The sequence below is a fragment of the Moschus berezovskii genome, chromosome 17 (assembly GCF_049115385.1).
Source record: "Moschus berezovskii isolate FMDL1 chromosome 17, NW_MosBer_1.0, whole genome shotgun sequence".
Classification (NCBI taxonomy): domain Eukaryota; kingdom Metazoa; phylum Chordata; class Mammalia; order Artiodactyla; family Moschidae; genus Moschus; species Moschus berezovskii.
The window spans coordinates 16,782,583-16,801,321 of record NC_142476.1 but is presented as its reverse complement, the minus strand read 5'-3'; the positions used below and the strand labels follow the sequence as shown (position 1 = coordinate 16,801,321).

At 51.5% G+C, this 18,739-nt stretch overlaps 1 protein-coding gene across 1 annotated transcript in view; it reads left to right on the top strand.

Annotated features, from left to right (window-relative positions):
- The window catches only part of PLXNA2 (plexin A2), a 231,634-nt gene that overhangs the window by 143,791 nt on the left and 69,104 nt on the right, over positions 1-18,739 (top strand). The window contains exons 5-9 of the mRNA XM_055419000.2: positions 51-151; positions 4,173-4,296; positions 5,993-6,146; positions 6,831-6,927; positions 10,082-10,196. Of these exons, the coding sequence (XP_055274975.2) occupies positions 51-151; positions 4,173-4,296; positions 5,993-6,146; positions 6,831-6,927; positions 10,082-10,196 (591 nt within the window). The remainder of the gene's footprint in view (positions 1-50; positions 152-4,172; positions 4,297-5,992; positions 6,147-6,830; positions 6,928-10,081; positions 10,197-18,739) is intronic.

Genomic DNA, 18,739 nt, shown 5'->3' with positions numbered 1-18,739 from the left:
CGGAGGCATCACTCCCTGATCTAACCTGCTGTCTTTTCCCTCTTGGCCAGATCACCAGGGTCCCCGTGGAATCCTGTGAGCAGTACACGACTTGCGGGGAGTGCCTGAGCTCAGGGGACCCTCACTGTGGCTGGTGTGCTCTGCACAACATGTAAGTTTGGCACAGTCTGGGGGAAAAAAAAAAACAACCTGGAATGCAGAAGACCAGGTACTTTCCTGGGAGTGTTGATGAGGGATGTGACCTCAGTTTGCAGGGAGAGAGGAATTTCCCTCTGCTGAGCAGTAACGCTAATCGCGTTCGGAGTGCTGAGAGCAGAAAGAGGAAGAGAGGCCATCAGTGGCCTTCTTTCCAAGGGCAGCGCCCCTGTGGTCTCACCTCCAAAACACGACCCCTACTCCCTCCATCCCTGGCCAGCTGCTCTGAAGTCTGTGCCTTTGCTACAGGGAAGGCTAGTGGTGTTGGAAGAACTCGCAAGGGAAGTTGAAGCGTCTCTAGACTGTAACCTGAACGAGGCACCTCCTTCCTGGAGTTTAGACTCCAGTGAGCGGTGCTGTGACCCAGGATGGTCCACTGATGGCCCTGGGCCTCCTTTTCCCTGTCGCTAAAAAGGGATGATGCCTACCTCGCAGCTGAACCGTGAGGATTAAATGCTAAATAAATGCTTTGGCAGTAAGGAAGCTCAGGATAAGCTATACAAGTCAAAATGATGATCGTGGACTCAGAACCCCTGGGAGGACCCTTCTGGCCTCGTCAGTCCCTGATTCCAAGAAGCCTACATCTCACTCCAACATCCCTATTCAGATACACCCCCTGCCACTGAATACCAGCTCAATAGAAATGCAAAATCGCACTTAAACTTCCTAACTCCCAGAGCCCCAGAGGGAGAGCAGAGGGAAGAAACTCCAAAGGCAGGAGGGGAGGCGGCTGGCTAGGAATTCTGCTCCCCAGCAGCCTCGGAAACTCCAGGGCTCCGTGCCAGCCAACAGTGCACCCCTACGAGAAGTGCCGGTTTAGGGTGGGGGCGAAGGCGGAGGGCCAGAGTTCAGGGTCCTGCACAATCGTTCTTGGCTTCCAGCCTCCGCAGCAGGTGTTGGAAGGGCTATGCAGGGAGGGAGCGAAGCAGGCGCCTCGCAGATGCAAAATCCGGACTGGATTGGCCCCCACACATCCTGGGTTCCCTGCTTAGATTCGGAGGTAAGGGGCACCTCAAAAAAGTTTTTGCCAGAAATGCCCTCACCAGAACCCGGACAGAGCGGCGCCACGTGGGTCAGACAAGTGGCAGAGATACTTGTGCCGTCCCCGCAGGGCCCTGGGAATGCCGGAAAGGGAAAAGTAAAGTCACTCAGTCGTGTCCGTCTCTTTGCGACCCCATGGACTGTAGCCCACCTGGCTCCTCGGTCCATGGGATTTTCCAGGCAAGAATACTGGAGTAGGTTGCCATTTACTTCTCCAGGGGATCTTCCCGACCCAGGGATCGAACCTGGGTCTCCAGCATTGAGAGGTGGCTACAATTGGGGTTCCCATCAGTGAGGCTGGCCCTACAGCCAGCAGGCTGTCTTTCCTCACGAGGGTTTCTCCCTCCAGGGAACCCAACAGCCACCCCCAGCTCCTCGCAGTGGCCTGGGTCACCTGGTCCCCTCACTGGGCGGTGGACAGATCCAGCCATACCACCCGCTCCCTGCTCCTCCCTGCCAATCTGGCTACGATGTCCGAGTCTCCCAGAGGCCCCAGACCACCCGTCCTCCTCCTGGGCCAGGTCAGCGGGGCTGACTTAGAATGACTGCACTACCTCAGGAAGGGTCTCAGGTTTCCTCTCCCTGAGAGGCTCTGAGCCCCTACCCTGTCATCACCTCCCAGGGATGCACTGCTCCTTCCAACAGCTTGGCTTGCCTCTTGTACCACGTGGGGATCAAGCCTTTCCCCAGTTTCACCCGGACTTTTGCCTTCTCCTGGACCGTCTCATTTTTGGCCCCTTGGGCACTGCCCACCCCACCCGCCATCCCATTGCCTGGGTGACAGGGCCGAGTGGAGGGACCACCTCCAGCGGCCAGGACCATGCACTGGATTTGAGTGGAGGCAGAGGGCTGAGGGAGGCAGCTCCAGAGCCTCTGCATCCAGGGGTGGGGGGGTGGATCTGAAACCCTCCTGTCTCTTCGCTATGCCTTGCTCTTGCGAATGTGTTATTGTCTCAGAGGCTATTTATCTCTGTTGGGGCTGTTGCCATAAATAGTATGATAAAAAAGAGCCATTTCAGTGAGTCAATGAGATAAAGGCTCCAGTCAAGAGCTCACTTTAGAGCTATCTTAAGGATTCACTTAAACCTCCATAATTCTTCCCTTTGACAGCATTCATATTTAGATCCATTATGCGCCTGGCAGGGAATGGTGGGGGGAGGGACTTTGGGGGGAGTTCAGTGGGAGTCTCCGCTGGCTGGTGGACTCCTGTTGCGTCCCCAGAGGGGGCGCTTTGGTTGGAGAAGTGCCAGCCCTGGAGCGTGTTCCCAGGGGCCACCACACGCCCCTGCGTGCAGGGGTCACAGAGCCCACCTGCTCCTGTGGCCCGCGGCGCCAAGGACCAGAGATGAAGGTGGGAGATGGAGCCACCGCACGCGCTTCCTGACGGAGGCCACACTGCCTGCGCCACCCTGCCTTGTCTTTGCGTTTCACAAACATTTGTTGAAAATAAACCATGTGACAGGTGGGATATCTCAATGAATAAAACATGGCCCCTGCCTTCAAAGAGCCAGGAATCCTGCCACAAGGTCACACACACGCTATCCCACACAGCTAAGACCCTGTCCGGGGTTTTACATGTCCCTGGGTGGGGGGGGGGGGAATAAGAAGAATATCCATAGCCATCATCATTAATATTTTTCTTAGTAGGGCCAAGAACAGGCCATTTTCTAAACACTAATTCTTTTAATACTTACACCAGGCCTGTGAGATACAGTATTATCATTGGGCCCAGCATTTTACAGCTGGGGGAGCTGACACATGGGGACTTCCAGGGACTTGCCCAATGGGGCCACAGCTAGTAGGCTGGAGATTTGGGTTAGAATCCAAGCAGCCTGGCTGCAGAGCTCACATTCTTCGCCTTCTGTTCCCCAGCCTTCCCTCCCTCCCTCACTGAGCTTCCCATAAAGATGCTGTCTGTAAGAGCTATTCTTTATGTCTAAACTGCAGCTCTCATTCTGGGGGTGGGGGTGTGGTGATCCCACTTCTCTTAGTCTGTCCTCTTTTTAAATAATCTTCTAATTTGTTTTTTATTATTTCCGCTGTCCTGGGTGGGTCTCCGTTGCTGAGCAGGCTTCTCTCTAGCTGCAGCACTTGGGCGTCTGGTTGCAGGGGCTTCTCTCGTTGCAGAGCACGGGCTCTGGGGCGTGTGGGCTTCAGTCGTTGCAGCTCCAGGGTCTAGAACTCAGGCGCGGGAGTTGTGGTGCTCGGGCTCCGTTGCTCCCCAGCGCGTGGGATCTTCCGGAATCAGGGGTTGAACCTATGTCTCCTGTATTGGCAAGCAGCTTTGTTGCTGGAGGGGGGACCCCTTCCAGGGCCCAAAACTGGGCTTTTGTCTAACACTCAGAAATGAATTGTTCCAGGAGACACACATGTTGACAAAGCAAGACCCTTTATTGGAAAGGCCGCTGGGCAGAGAGCAGGAGGGTGAGGGAACCCAGGAGAACAGCTCCGCCATGTGGCTCGCAGTTTTATGGTGATGGGATTAGTTTCCGGGTTGTCTTTCGCCCATCATTCTGACTCAGAGTCCTTCCTGGTGCTGCACGCCTTGTTCAGCCAAGATGGAGCCAGCGAGGATTCTGGGAAGGGGTCGGACAGGTGGTGTCTCCTTTTGACCTTTCCCAAACTCTTCTGGTGGGGGGTGGCTTCTTAGTTCCGTGTTCCTCACCAGGACCTCCTGTCCTAAAACAACTCATGCCAGTGTTTCTCCGGTGTCTGGCCAGGGTGGGCGGTTTCAGCCAGTGGGCTTCCCCTAACAGATTCCTTCCCACTGAGCCACCCGGGAAGCCCCTCCCTTAGTCTGTCTTTGACCGCAATAGAGACCATCTGGGAGTCACCCAGCCCTCTGGGAGAAGTGAAGCTCGTCCTGAGAAGACGGACACGAGCCTCAGAGCTGCAGAGCCCCCTCACTCACCCCCGTGCGTCTGTGTGTGTGGCAGGTGTTCCCGCAGGGACCGGTGCCAGCGGGCCTGGGAGCCTAACCGATTTGCCGCCAGCATCAGCCAGTGCATGAGGCTCGAGGTGCACCCCAGCAGCATCTCGGTGTCTGAGCACAGCCGGCTGGTGAGTGAGCCCCAGCGGGGCCTGGGGGCGGGGCACAGCGCGGGCACAAGCGAGGGTGTGTTCCTTTAACTCCAGCACAGTGTAAACGGATCAGACTTCCCGTGCTCTGAGGACATTTTGGAGGAAAACTCTGGTAGTGCCTGTTGTTACCCAGGACCCAGTCATTCGCCCCGCTCCTTGCAGATTCATCACCCATTGATCCGTTTTGTAAATCTACATTTTGCATTTAGCAACAAGCCTCTGCAACATCATGCAATCCCATCCCATTCTGTGGCGCATGATAGATTTCAAGGGACCACCTGGTATAGTCACGCACAGGAACTTGGAGTTGCCTTTGTACGTGTAAGTGAGAGGGAGGCAGACGGACAGACGGACAGACAGACTGAGGCTTAATTCATAGGGTGTGCTGAAAGAGGATATTAAAGAGAATACAGCAGTCCCTCACCACCTGTCGAGGTGCAACCCCAAATACTCCATGCCTCCGGCCCTGCACGGTTATTTCCTTCTAGAGGTTTTATGGGCATTCATGAATGCTAATTAGTTAATGAACCTTCCAAGACTTGCGTTCATTCATCCCCACCGGGAGGTTTTGGCTCCCACAGAGCTGAGGGAACAAACAGCAGAGTTTGTACCTAAGTCTCTTGGCCCCATGGAAACGAAACTGGGGCAGAGATTCAGCGGCAGACAAATGTATGGAAAGGCTAGGTGATGGCCACTGGGGCTGAGAAAGCCCTCCAGGCATCATGGGAGGGCAAAGCGAGACCTCCCTCCCTCAGGACTTGCTTCTTGGAGGATGCAGGGTGTTGTCACCGTGAACCTCCATGGTCATGCCCCGCTGGGAGTCACGCCTCTAACTGCTGGTTTCCAGCACCACTTAGATACCATATTGTTGTCATTTAGTACAAACCCACTTCCGAGGGCACGGAATTCATCGCGGTGTTTTGCTATTAAATGGTTTCTCAGTCGTTCTTCTGACAGTTTGTGATATTTTTACCATTCAGAGGAGGATATGCAAACTTGAAAAGCCTGCAGACCACCGGCCTGCCTCCCTGGAAGCCTAGGGAACTGCAGACATCATCCAGGGCATTGGTGTCCACTTCCTGCCTTTCTCTGATCCCCTAAGCGCCTTGTGAGGCAACTGCCCTGCTCTCAGGGAGCACTCGGGGCAGAGAGCCAGAGGCCGATGGAGAATAGAAGCCCACCACCTTGGTAGCCAGGCCCTGCATGAGAGCCAGGGTGGGGAGCCAGCCAAATGGTAAACTCCTTATAAACCTCCAGGCTGGCGACACGTGTTCTATGAACTGGAGCTAAGGCTTATTTGTGACGGGTTCAACTCATGACTGGCTTTTTTTCAAGTTTGCATGGTTTCATGTCAAAATGAGCTCAGGCTGAGATGGGTTTTGGGACCTTCCCCTACCACTAGCATCCTTCCTCTCCCCCCAGTGCTTCATGATTCTGGACGAGACTGAAAAGTAATATTAATAATAACGACCACTGACCCTGCAACACCCCTCGCAGTGCTATGGTAACGGCTCCGGGTCGAAGCTAGAAGCTCTCCTGGACCAACATCCTCTTCCTAGATGAGGCCTGGGGAGAGGAGTGAGTGAATTGACAGCAGCAGGGCCAGGCCTGGAGCCCAGGTGCCCCCAGCCCTGCGGGGTCTTCCCACAGCATCGTCTCTCTGCTCCACCCACAGCTCAGCCTGGTTGTGAGCGATGCCCCCGATCTGTCTGTGGGCATCTCCTGTGCCTTTGGGAACCTGACGGAGGTTGAGGGACGAGTATCTGGGAGCCAGGTCATCTGCATCTCACCGGGACCCAAGGACGTGCCTGTCATCCCTCTGGATCAGGGTAAGAAGCCTCTGCAGTGAGCGTCGAATGCTTCGGGCTGCTCGATCAGGCTGGCCCAGAGTAGGGGACCCAGGAGAGAGGGTGGCAAGTGCCAGCACAGACTGACTGACAGCTGCTTGACTAGGTCTTCTTACGCCAGACTCTAATTTGGCTTGTAAACCCATTTAAGTTTGACAGCAAACTGTCATGCCCCAAGGAAATTTCAGGAAGAGGGAGGTCCCTGTCTCCCATTTGGGTGAAGCCTGCACAGTATGCATAAGAGTTTTTCCAGACTTCCCTTCCCTTCGAGGAATGTTGGTGGCTTCAGCCAGTGGTTTTTAGTAGGTTCTATCCATAGGACTGGGAAATTTTAGGGGTTTTGACCTGATATATATATTATTTTATATTGGTGACCTGATATTTCTGACAGTCTTTCAGTAACTGAACATATTCAACCTAGGCAGGGGACTCTACAGAATCTGATCGGTCACCTCCTCTATAAGAGGGGGGCCTGGGGTGTCTGGGTCTCAGTGATGGGCTGGTCATCAGAAGGATGAAAGGGACTCTCTTGGAAGAGGACTCAGGAAGGCTCCATCTGCCATCACTGTCCCATGGGAACCCTGGAGTGGCTGAATGATTTACCCCCAACCTCTCCACTGAGCTCCCAGCTTGTAACTCTCTCCTTTTTCCCCTCTTTTTTTTCAGACTGGTTTGGGGTAGAGCTGCAGCTCAGATCCAAGGAGACAGGGAAGATATTCGTCAGCACTGAGTTCAAGTTCTACAACTGCAGCGCCCACCAACTGTAAGCACACCGCTAGGGGCGCTAGCAGTTGTTCAATGTCAGAGCAGGAAGATCACCCAGACCCGAGTCGTCCCTTAGAGATGAGGTCAGAGGAGACTGGCGAGCAAGTGGGTCATGGCAGGGCCAGGCCGGAAGCCAACTTGCCCTGGGTCTGGATATGTGTGGGGGGTTTTCCTAAGTTCCCACAGCACAAGAATTGTCTTACGTTCACCACCCACTCTCCTGACCAGACGTGGCACTTTGTCTAGAACAGTGTAAAGTGCCCCATAAATATTTCAGTTATATTCAGTTTATTCAGTTATACCAAACTGAATGGCATTCGCTGTTCACAGCCTCTGATCTCATGCAGTTTCTCTTGCAACACACCCCCCTCAACTCTCAAGCTAAGTGTTAAAAAGGGTTTGAAGTAGAAACAGAAGTCACGGCCCAGGAGCCCGAAGGAAAGTCCTCCCTTTTATGCCAGCGGGTGGTGGCTTTGAACGTGGAGATCGACAGCCAGCGGAACGTAGCCACATCATCCATGGGCACATGAAGAAGGACTCAGAGATGACAGCCTCAGAGGAAGGGGCAGGGCTGGGGAAATGGCCTTACCCAGCACCCAAATAAAGGACCCGGGCTGGGACACAGCGAGGAGGCTTTCAACTCTACCGAGGTCCACACTGAGCCTTCAACTTTTCAAAGAGGAAACGAAAACCAGACCCGACTATCGGTCCCCAGAGGGGCTTAGGTGCTGCCCATCTGACTTCACCAACCACGTCCAACAGCTGAGTGCCATGACTGTGAGTTCTTACAGCTGTGCAGAAAGCTGGACCCACTTCATAAGTAAAAATCAAGGCCAGAAGTGGAGGAGAGAGACCCATATTAGTTTCTGCCAGTCTTTTGAAGTGAAACTGAGACTCTTTCAACGTCATCTGGAAACTCATGTGCTATTTGATTTAGGAAAAGAGAAACTGGGGTCTCTATAATAGGGCCACGTAAGGGCCATGTGACCTTGGTCATAGGCAAGAGCAGAGGTCAACCAAGAGCTCCAGGCTGGAGGGAGAAGCGCCTGGGAATGTTCTGTGCTCCCATCCTTCCTGTTGCCCAGGACAGGATCCGCCCGAGGACTCCAGTGGAGTCAAGTCTGAGGGTCTAGGCTGTGGCCATGATGGGCCCAGCAATCCACATGGGGAAAGGGTCTGTTAGCAGCTAAGCCCTAAAGGAACCTTTAAGCCATTAAAATAGACAAATGAGCTTCGTTTGCGTCCCCTTTTCTGATCTGGATTTTCATGATGAGAATCGTCTGTTGGAGTTCTCGGGTCTCCAGAGTAGCTAAGGAAGGAGACGTCGCTTGGACCCATTTGGGACAAAATCAATAAATGTGCCGAGAAAAACAGAACAAGTAATAAAAAGTGGCCTGGGAGGAGCCAAGGCAAGGCGGTATGTGGCAGAAGCTGAACTGGATAAAATCGCCCCCTAAGCCCTGCGTTCCAATCCCAGCTAACCCTACTTCGGCAACTGCGAGCATCTTGGAGTGGGAACTCCCCAACCTCCCTCTCACGCACAGTGGTGATGGAACACATTGCTTGTGAGAACGTCCTCATCTCCATGACGCCCCAGTGTGATGGCACCACTTTCAACTGTGGATGACTGTGGCAGTGGGGATGCTGTCATGGGTGGCAAGTTTTAGCAGAAAGAAGAGCAAGTATCTTTGACATTTTATCGCCACGTGCTGTCTTATCTTATCCGTCCAGTTACAAATCACAGGATTGAGTTCAAGCCTCTCCTTTTACTATGGTAAACTAAGGCCCAGAGGGGATAGGTGCTCCATGGGAGGTCACCAAATTAGTAAGTGAACAAGCCTGTTCTCGAAGAACCCTGCTCTCATCATCCTTGATCCAGTTTTGTGATTTACTTGCTGAATCGTAAGATGTGAGGAAGACCCAATCCACCTGGCCTAAGTTCAGGAACGAAATAACTATGGGCATATCTAGAAGGGGATAAATATATTTGGCATGGGGAAGAAGTGTAGATGTGCTAACGCACCCGGTCCGCTGTGGCTTATAAGCCAAAGGCCCCTTGCATCAAGCCCCATCCGCCCGAAAGCTGTTAAAGCCCCAGCAGGTGGCGCCAGTTTGCAGACCTGGCCATGTGCCTACCAGGTTGGTCTAGTGGTGACAAGACTGGACTCCGGCAATGAGCGAGTAGAACAACTCCACGGGCCAAACCTATTTCCCTGACGGTGGTCTCACCGCACACAGGGAACCTAGATGATACACACAGAATGCAGGGGAGACCGGAGGGAAAGACGCACTCTACCTGGCGAGAAAGGCAGGAGCCACACACAGCCTGTCGCTACCATGTCTGGCTACTTGGAGAGGGCAACAGAGTTATCAGTTGATACCATTCACTCCGCTCAAACTCCAAACACAGGTGATATGAACCACCTGTGAACGCTCAAATGTGATTTAAGAGCTTGAAGTAACGGGGACGTTAAGCCCTTAAAACTAATGTATCTAGCATTGTATTTTTCAAAACCACGTCCTATACATTAACTCATTTGACACAAAATAACCCCATGGAGTGGACAGAAAAGTTTTAGTACAGACAGATGAAGAAATTCCGATTCAGAAGGGGAAGTGACTTACTCGGGGCAGCCCTAGCGGCAGGGGCAGAGGCAAAACGGGAACCAGGTCGGCCCAGTTCCATCCCTGCTCTCCTTGGGCTGTTCCCTCTTATAAGTGATGCTAGGCTGGCAAATGTTTAGCTATCAGAAATCAGGGGGAAAAGCTTACTAGGTGGCATCTTCCAATTTCTATGGCATAAATACTCCCTCTGTGGCTCGTTTCAAGCTGCTATCATGCTGATGACCCGCTTGCAACATTCCTGGAAATATGGATAACTGGCTGTCATGCGCTGAAACAGACCAGCTCTAGCACTCCACTGCTTTCGGAGACATTATTCCCTCTATGGACACGTTTCTTCCTCAATTTTCTGGTCCCCTGAGCGTCTTAGAGGGAGAAGCCACAATTTTCAGGGCTGCGGATGCCCCCCAGTCCACCCCCCAAGAGTGAGACTCGGGCAGCAGGCCTCCATCACGGCCCGTGGGCTCCCCGGCACCCTCCCCGTCCCTGCGTGCTCTCCTCTCTGCCTCTTACTGCCTCTGTCTTTGCAGGTGCCTGTCCTGTGTCAACAGCGCCTTCCGCTGCCATTGGTGCAAGTACCGAAACCTCTGTACTCACGACCCCACCACCTGCTCCTTCCAGGAGGGTCGGATCAACATTTCAGAGGTAAGCAGGGCTCAGCCTGGCATGGCGACGTCCCCAGTGAATCTGAGCAGACCTCCCTTTTCAGATGGTCAGTCTGAAAGCTTAGCCATCTCCTTGCCCTTGTCCATGTTGGGCTTCTTCCAGAGAGGTTAGAAAGCCCTGGTATTATAAAGCAAAAAAAAAAAAGGCAGCAAATACTCCTGAGAAGAAGTGTGCTGTATTTGCTAGACTCCTGGAATTGTATTCATTCAAAAGTTCGAGGGGAGCTGAGGGCTGAGACTGAAAGTTGAGAGGAAACATATCCAACCCAACAGACTCCACGGTCTAGAAGAGTAGAGAATGGCGTTTGTTCTCTGGGTTTTAGGCCCTCTGCTTGGCTGCAGACACAGTCTAGTTCAATAGCACATTCACTCTCAACCACTGTCTCATGCCAGCCTCTCTTCCTAGGCTAAAATTCAATGATTCTTTGACTCTTTTGTACGAATGAGTAGGTGGCCTTACAGAAAAGAGAGGCAGTCCACGGGAGAAAAGAACCCAGGCTTGCTAAAAGTCACATTTTATGATACAGTCGATGTGCCATCCCTCAGACCGGTTCCACCTTTGTTATCAACACAGGGAGATATTAAATTGCTTATCTTTCCAATAAATAATCCCACCCAGTGATGTTTCCTTGAGGTTCACTTTCTTACAAGCTCACGGCAGGCCTTAGGATGACAAAGCCTGCTGGGTCAATGTCCTTTTCTCATATCTAAGTCTCTCATGCCCCAGGGTGGCCAGTAGTTGGGTTTGAACGACTATAGAGACCTCACGTATTCCCACAGACACACATGTGCGTGAATATACATCCCCGTCTCGTTCTGCCTTCTAGGAAATCCATAAATGTAAAAAGTGACTGTGCAGCATGCACAGATATTGCTGTGACCTTTCTCTGTCTCCCTCTTGCACGAGACCACAACCTCCTTAAAGGCAGGAGTCACATCTTAGCGTTAAACCCTCAGGGCCTTTTCAGTGAGAGTTTGGAGCACGCATGCGTGAAAGCATTCGAACCAATGGCCACTTTAACCAAACGTCACTGATAGGAAGTGCTCCTTGGATCTCCTTGTCTAACATTTCAAGAAAGTTTCGTGTCTCTCCTAATCAAGGTAGAAGTACCAGTTACTTCCAAGAAAGTGCACCTTCATCCACATGATCATGTTTTACACTTAATTCTTTTTAATTAGGGGATAACTGCTTTACAGTGTTGTGTTTGTTTCTGCTATAGAAGAATATGAATCAGCTGTTCAGTTCAGTTCAGTTCAGTCGCTCAGTCGTGTCCGACTCTTTGAGACCCCATGGACTGCAGCACGCCAGGCCTCCCTGTCTATCACCAGCTCCTGGAGTCCATTGAGTCGGTGATGCATCCAACCATGTCATCCTCTGTCATCCCCTTCTCCTCCCACCTTCAATCCCAGCATCAGGGTCTTTTCAAATATGTCAGTTCTTTGCATCAGGTGGCCAAAGTATTGGAATTTCAGCTTTAGCACCAGTCCTTCTAATGAATATTAAGGACTGATTTCCTTTAGGATGGACTGGTTGGCTCTCCTTGCAATCCAAGGAACTCTCAAGAGTCCTCCATCACCACAGTTCAAAAGCATCAATTCTTTGGTGCTCAGCTTTCTTTATAGTCCAGCTCTCACATCCATACATGACTACTGGAGAAACCATAGCTTTGACTAGATGGACCTTTGTTGGCAAAGTAATGTCTTTGTTTTTTAATATGCTGTCTAGGTTGGTCATAAGTTTTCTTCCAAAGAGCAAGTGTGTTTTAATTTCATGGCTACAGTCACCATCTGCAGTGATTTTGGAGCCCCCAAAAATAAAGTCTGTCACTGTTTCCACTGTTTTGACATCTATTTGCCATGAAGTGATGGGACCAGATGCCATGATCTTAGTTTTCTGAATGTTGAGCTTTAAGCCAACTTTTTCACTCTCCTCTTTCACTTTCATCAAGAGGCTCTTTAGTTCTTCTTCACTTTCTGTCATAAGGGTGGTGTCATCTGCGTATCTGAGGTTACTGATATTTCTCCTGGCATCTTGATTCCAGCTTGTGCTTCTTCCAGCCCAGTGTTTCTCATGATGTACTCTGCATATAAGTTAAATAAGCAGGGTGACAATATACAGCCTTGACGTACTCCTTTTCTGATTTGGGACCAGTCTGCTGTTCCATGTCCAGTTCTGACTGTTGCTTCCTGACATGTTAAGTGTCCCTATATCCCTTCCCCTGAGCCTCTTTCGCACCCAACCCCACCCACCCCTCTAGGTCTCACAGAGCGCCAGGCTGAGCTCCCTGTGTTATACAGCAACTTCCCACGAGCTGTCCAGTTTATACGTGGGAGCGTAAGTACCTCAGTACTACCCTCTCAGTCCATCCCCCCCTTCTTGATGTGTCCACAAGTCCGTGCTCTGTGTCTGCGTCTCTATCCCCGCCCTGTGGATAGGCTCGTCAGTATTAAATACCTTACGATTGTATTTGTCAATTGTTGTTTAGTTGCTAAGTCAAGCCTGACTGTTTTGCAACCCCATGTACTGTAACTCGCCAGGCTCCTCTGTCCATGGGCTTTCCCAGGAAAGAATACTGGAATGGGTTGCCATTTCCTTCCCCAAGGGATCTTCCCAACCTAGGAATCAAACTCATGTCTCCTGTATTGGCAGGCAGGTTCTTTACCACTGAGCCACCTGGGAAGCCCAGTTATACCTCAATAAAGCTAATTTTTTAAACTTTTAATTTAAGAAGAAAGTAAGCCTTGAAAGGTTTCCCAAATGCACACACACACACACACATACACATGGCCTTGAATTCTTCTTAGCTTCTGAAACAATATGTGTTATATTCAGGCTAGAAAAAAATGAAATCTGCCTGTCTTGAAAAAAAGACACACAGATGGTGCCCACAGGCTGTATTTAAGGCAGACCCAACTGCAGGTGCCTCCGCGGGATGGAGCCAGTTATCTCGGGCCCTCAGAACCTTTCAGGGAAGGACTTTCCTCCAGCCAGTCAGTATGCTTTGAAGTAGCTGACCAGAAAGCGCCACGCTGGTCTTAGTGGGCCTCGGAAATTAATCCCAGCCCCAGGATCCTGCAGGAGGCTGAGACCGCTTTTCAGGCCTGTTTTCTCACCCGTAGGAAAGGACCCACGAGCCGAGGGTGCAGTGGGAGAGAAGGGAAACCCAGCCTGGGCGTCCACAGGACAACGGCCAGGGGAGGCCGGACGCCAGGGGCAGGGTGACGCTGAGGCCAAGGCCGAGCAGTGAAGGGCCTCAGAAACTGACCTTCATACTGGCCATTTCTAACCTCCTAACTTGTTAGTAAGTAAGTGTTGTTCACTCAGTCATGCCCGACTCTTTGCAACCCCGTGGACTGCAGCCCGCCAGGCTCCTCTGTCCATGGGATTCTCCCAGCAAGGATACTGGAGTGGGTTGCCATTTCCTCCTTCAGGGGATCTTCCCTACCCAGCGATCAAACCCAGGTCTCCTGCACTGCAAGCAGATTCTTTACAGACTGAGCTACAAGGGGAGCCTTCACCTCCTAACTTGGTTAATGAAATTAGTCGAGAAGGACCACAGAACCCTAGAGAGAGAGGGGATGACGTGGACATCCGGATGAGAAGCCACTTCATTTTCTCCTGGCAGCTGGGCTCCTTCAGGCCCAGAGAAACCCAGGGCCGAGCCTGACAGGACCTGCAAGCCACAGGAGCACGGGCAGGGGGTGGAAGACCCAGCGAGACGGTAACTCTGCCCCGTGTGGGGCCAGGGGCCTGGGGCCCGGAAGGCTAGTTGGAATCATGCGCCTCCCTCAGGTGCTCCAGAAGTCCCTGGAACACAGCTCCCTCTCGGCCACGGGTAACTCAAGAATTCCAGAGAGCCAGGCCTGGGAGAGGCGGTTGCCATCCGAAGTGAGGATTAAATTATTATCGAAAGAGCCCTGGGGGGAAAGTCAGAGGCCTCCCGGCTCCGTTTTCATTTCCTCTCCTTAATGTCTGTCTCGGAGGGGCGGCCCAGGCCTCCCAGGCTCCTGACTTAGCTCAGGACGGCAGGACCCAGGAGAGGGCAGGGCCGCAGTCCCTCACACATCACTTCCCAGCTGACAGCCCCCAGACCCTGCTGCTTGCTGTCCAAAGCTTGCTTTCAGGGGAAGCCCCAATCCAGGAAATGGGGGGAACCACAGAGGTGCACGTGTTCAGCTTGAGCAAGGTTCCTTTATTTGGTCGGGAGTCTTTCCTGGCATCCTTGGGTTCTTCTGGGAACTGGAAATCCCTTAGCTGTCCCTTTGGGGTCCCTAGAATATCTTTTATGCTTCCAGTAAGCCCCCTGCCCTGCTGCAATTTGAACCAAACTTTTACATCTATCTACTTCTTAGAAACAATCCATAACTGATTAGCTCCATTGATTTGTATGGCAAAGCTAAGACATCACACATTTGCATTTCTCCCGCATGTGACAGGAGGGTGGGGGAGGGGAACCAGCCACACCAGCACCGCTCAGGAACTTGTTAGAAATTCAAATTCTTGGGCCCCATCCCAGAGTAAGGCGAAGATTGAGAACCACTGACATATGGCGTCTCAATTGATTCTCACAACAGACCTGCAGTTTCACATAATTCATATTTGACAGATGTAGTAACCGAGATGCTAAAATTTTAGTTTTTTTTTTTTTTTTTGCCTAAGGCTACAGAGAACTCAGGCATTGAAAAAGGCAGAATACAGGATGCTTTCTCTAGAAAACCAGGACCAGTTCGCATGTCTGTTTTCATGGTCTCAGCTACACTCACAGGCCCGATCTTAACCAGGCTCCGTGCTGTTGGTCACGAGGGTCCGGGTGGGGAGGGCACATGTGTGGTGCTCAGTCACTCAGTCATGTCCAGATCTTTGAGACCTCGTGGACTGTAGCCCACCAGGCTCCTCCGTCCGTGGGATTCTCCAGGCAAGGATACGGGAGTGGGTTGCCATGCCCTCCTCCAGGAGGTCTTCCTGACCCAGGGATCCAAGCCGCATCTTTTACATTTCCTGCATTGGCACGTGGGACTAGTGCCCATCTGAGAAGCCCCAGAGTGTGGAGGGACCCACACAAATCCATTCGCACAGATGGAGAAACTGCCCATGGAAGACAGGTCAGTAGTATCAGGTCCAGATGCAAAGGTGGCCAGTACATGAGGTACATCTGCCTACTTCTTTCCAAAGGGCTGATGGACCGATCCCAGGCTTAGTCCTGGAAACCAAGAACCGCTGTGCTTGTGAAAGTGAAAGTGTTAGTCGCTCAGTCCGACTAACAACCCCAAAGACTGTCCGACTCTGTGCGACCCCATGGACTGTAGCCCTCCAGGCTTCTCCATCCATGGGATTTTCCACCAACAGTACTGGAGTGGATTGCCATTTCCTTCTCTAGGGGATCTTCCCGACTCAAGGATCGAACCTGGGTCTCCCGCATTGAGGGTAGACTCTTTACTGTCTGAGCCACCAGGGAAGTCCTAGAGTGAATGCAATTCAAAATAAACAGATTAGTAGTTAGCATTTGTTGAGAGTTTATTATATATGCGACATTATACATGTATACTTTTAACCTCAGTTGTAACTATTCTATGAAGTAAATTCTATTCTGGATGAATGAACTGATAAGTTTAAACAGTTTTCCTATGATCCTCGCATAAATGCAGAAGTCATGATTCAGTGTTCCCAAGCTGGCGCTGAATAAGTTGAAGTCCTCTGATCCCGCGTTCACACGAGAAATATGCAGTGATAATAGTAACGTGGTTAATCCAGTTTATTACCACCAATGACAGGCCTTCATGTCCCTCTTGCCTGCAACCTAGAGTTGTCAAGTGTTACTGGTCCCATTTTATAGATGCCTCCGTGGTAAGTCCCTTCCATCATGTTTGACTCTTTGCAACCCCAGGGACTGTGGCCCACCACGCTCCTCTGTCCTTGGATTCTCCAGGCAAGAATACAGGGCTGGGTTGCCATGCCGTCCTTCAGGGGATCTTCCCAACCCAGGGACTGAAATCCCATCTCTTACGTCTCCTACATTGGCAGGCGGGCTCTTTACCACTGGCGCCACCTGGGAAGCCCATTTTGTAGATGAGGAAGTTGAATTTCAATTGAGCCATCTCTTGAGCACTTTTAAGTTCACAAGCCAGACCTTTTCCCCACTCAGAGCACAGCCAGTCTCGGATGGGGTCCCAGAAATCTGGGCGCCCCTGGGCCAGGTTAAGCGGTGACATGGTGTTGTGAGTGGGTGTGCGCCGGAGTGTGTATGGCTTTCAGCTTGAAAAGCTCATCTCCCACCATGGCTAAACCAGGCCTAGTGAGATGTAGATACATAAATATCTCCTTTACGCCCTGTCCCGGGGGAAAGATAGAACCACATAAATCCGATTAGCTTACGCGGATGCGGGCTGCTCTCTCTCTCTGAAGTCCAGTGGGTGAAGATAATGTCATCTGCACGTGGGAGCAGCTGTTTCCAAGGGCTGAAGGAAGGGTCCCCCGCGCTGAGAGCCGGCGAAGCACAGAACAGGGTGGAACATGAGGCCCGGAGGTTCGTCCATCGGGCTGCAGGGCCAGGGTCCTGCGCTCCCCCAGTCATGTCTCCTCCTCCTCAGCCGCCCCTCCCCTGGGATGTCCCCAAACAGGACATCTGTTTATCTCAATAGAAGCTCAGCTTGCTGCTAAGGAGCGGGATCCTGCTGCCCATTGACCTAGAGGCAGAGCAGAGAGTAGAATGACCTACAGAGGTCACTCAGGAGACCAGGGGTCTGCAGGAGCAGTGCCTTTCAGCAGTGTTTACAGCAGTCCTCACACTCTGCATGAAGGGCGTAGCATGCATCTGTGTGTGTGTGTGTGTGTGTGTGTGTGTACTCCCAGGAGCAAACAGGTTGGAAATGGCCTTTTATATTTGATGAAACCTATCACCTTTCATGGGCTTCCCTGGTAGCTCAGCTGGTAAAGAATCCACCTGCAATGCAGGAGACCCCAATTCAGTTCGTGGGTCAGAAAGATTCCCCTGGAGAAGAGAGAGGCTTCCCACTGCAGCTTGGGCTTTGCTGGTGGCTCAGATGGTAAAGAATCTGCCCGCCATGCGGAGACCCTGGTTCGATTCCTGGATCAGGAAGATTCCCTGGAGGAGAGCATGGCAACTCACTCCTGTATTCTTACCTGGAGAATCCCTGTGGGCAGAGGAGCCTGGAGGGCTACAGTCCATGGGGGTCACAAAGAGTCGGACACGACCAAGCACAGCACAGCACAGCATCACCTTTCACACACCCCAGAGAAACTGACGTTCCAATAACTTGGCAATGTTCTGGGCTGCCAGCTCTCCTGCACCTTCAACCCTCACCACTGCCTTTTCCACCCACGACCCACTGCCACCTCCAGACAGCCAGCAGAACCATCTCATAACCCAAGGAGTCTTCATATCCCCTATTTCCTGGGAGAAGAGAGGACTCCTGGGCACCAGCCCCTTCTTTCCTTTGCCCTAGAGAATGGAAGGAAGGATGCGATTCTGTCTGGCCTGAGAGAAATGGCCAAAAAAACAAGCAAAGCCTGAGGTTCTTTTCTCCAGGGGCAATCTCAAAACCCTCTTTGGGCGTTTGGAAGCCCCTAACCATCACCTTTCAGCTTAGTCCCAGAGAGTCTGAAACAGCAAACCACAGGAATTTTTTTTAAATAAAATTTTAGAATCTCTTTTAAAAATGTGTAAAAGTACTCATAAAGTCTACTTATGATTCTTCAACTTTCAGGCTGAATCAGCCCAGCCCGAAAGATGAGGGTGTGTGTGGGTGTGTAGGTGTGTATTCGTGCATGCTCACACGCATACGTGTATTTTCGTCATGGTTAATAGGATTCTACAATCTTGCTCACTAACCTAAGACATCATACTCCCAAAAGTACATCTAAAAGACTCTGCTCGTGAAATTCGAATTTGTTCTCTGAGCTCATTAGAGGTGAAAAACAATGGGTCATCCTTTACAATATATCAGCCAGCTCTGATTCTGAGAATCTGTTCTCTCCCTCTCTCTCTCACAGGTAACACACATGTGCGCGCACACGCATGCACACACACACGCACACACGCACATGCGTACACACGCACACACGTGCACACACCCCTTGCTGTACCTCGGCCTTATTTCCAGTCTAAATTAAAATTCTCATTTATTAGACTCAATGAGGATTTTTAGCCACTAACAGGAAATAGTATCTCCTTTTCTATGGGATGCCCGGGTTTTCCTAAAGTGGTGTTCACTTTTTTTTTTATCTTGGCTATAAATATATGAAAGACTCTGTCAAGAGTGCCCTCGGGGAATGAAAGTAAAAGTGAAGCAAAGAGCAAGTTTATGAGTTGGCAGTTTGAGTGACTGGCTTCTGAACAGGGCCCCGTCTGTTCTGGGGCTGCCTCGTGATCCTGTCTCCTGTGGAAACCAAGCTTGCCCCATGCCCTCACAGGCAGTCACCAAGGGATGGCTGCGTGACCCCAGAAATTCCGCCAGACCCTCCTAGACAGGTTTCTGTGGCAAACTTCTCCTGGACCCAGCTTT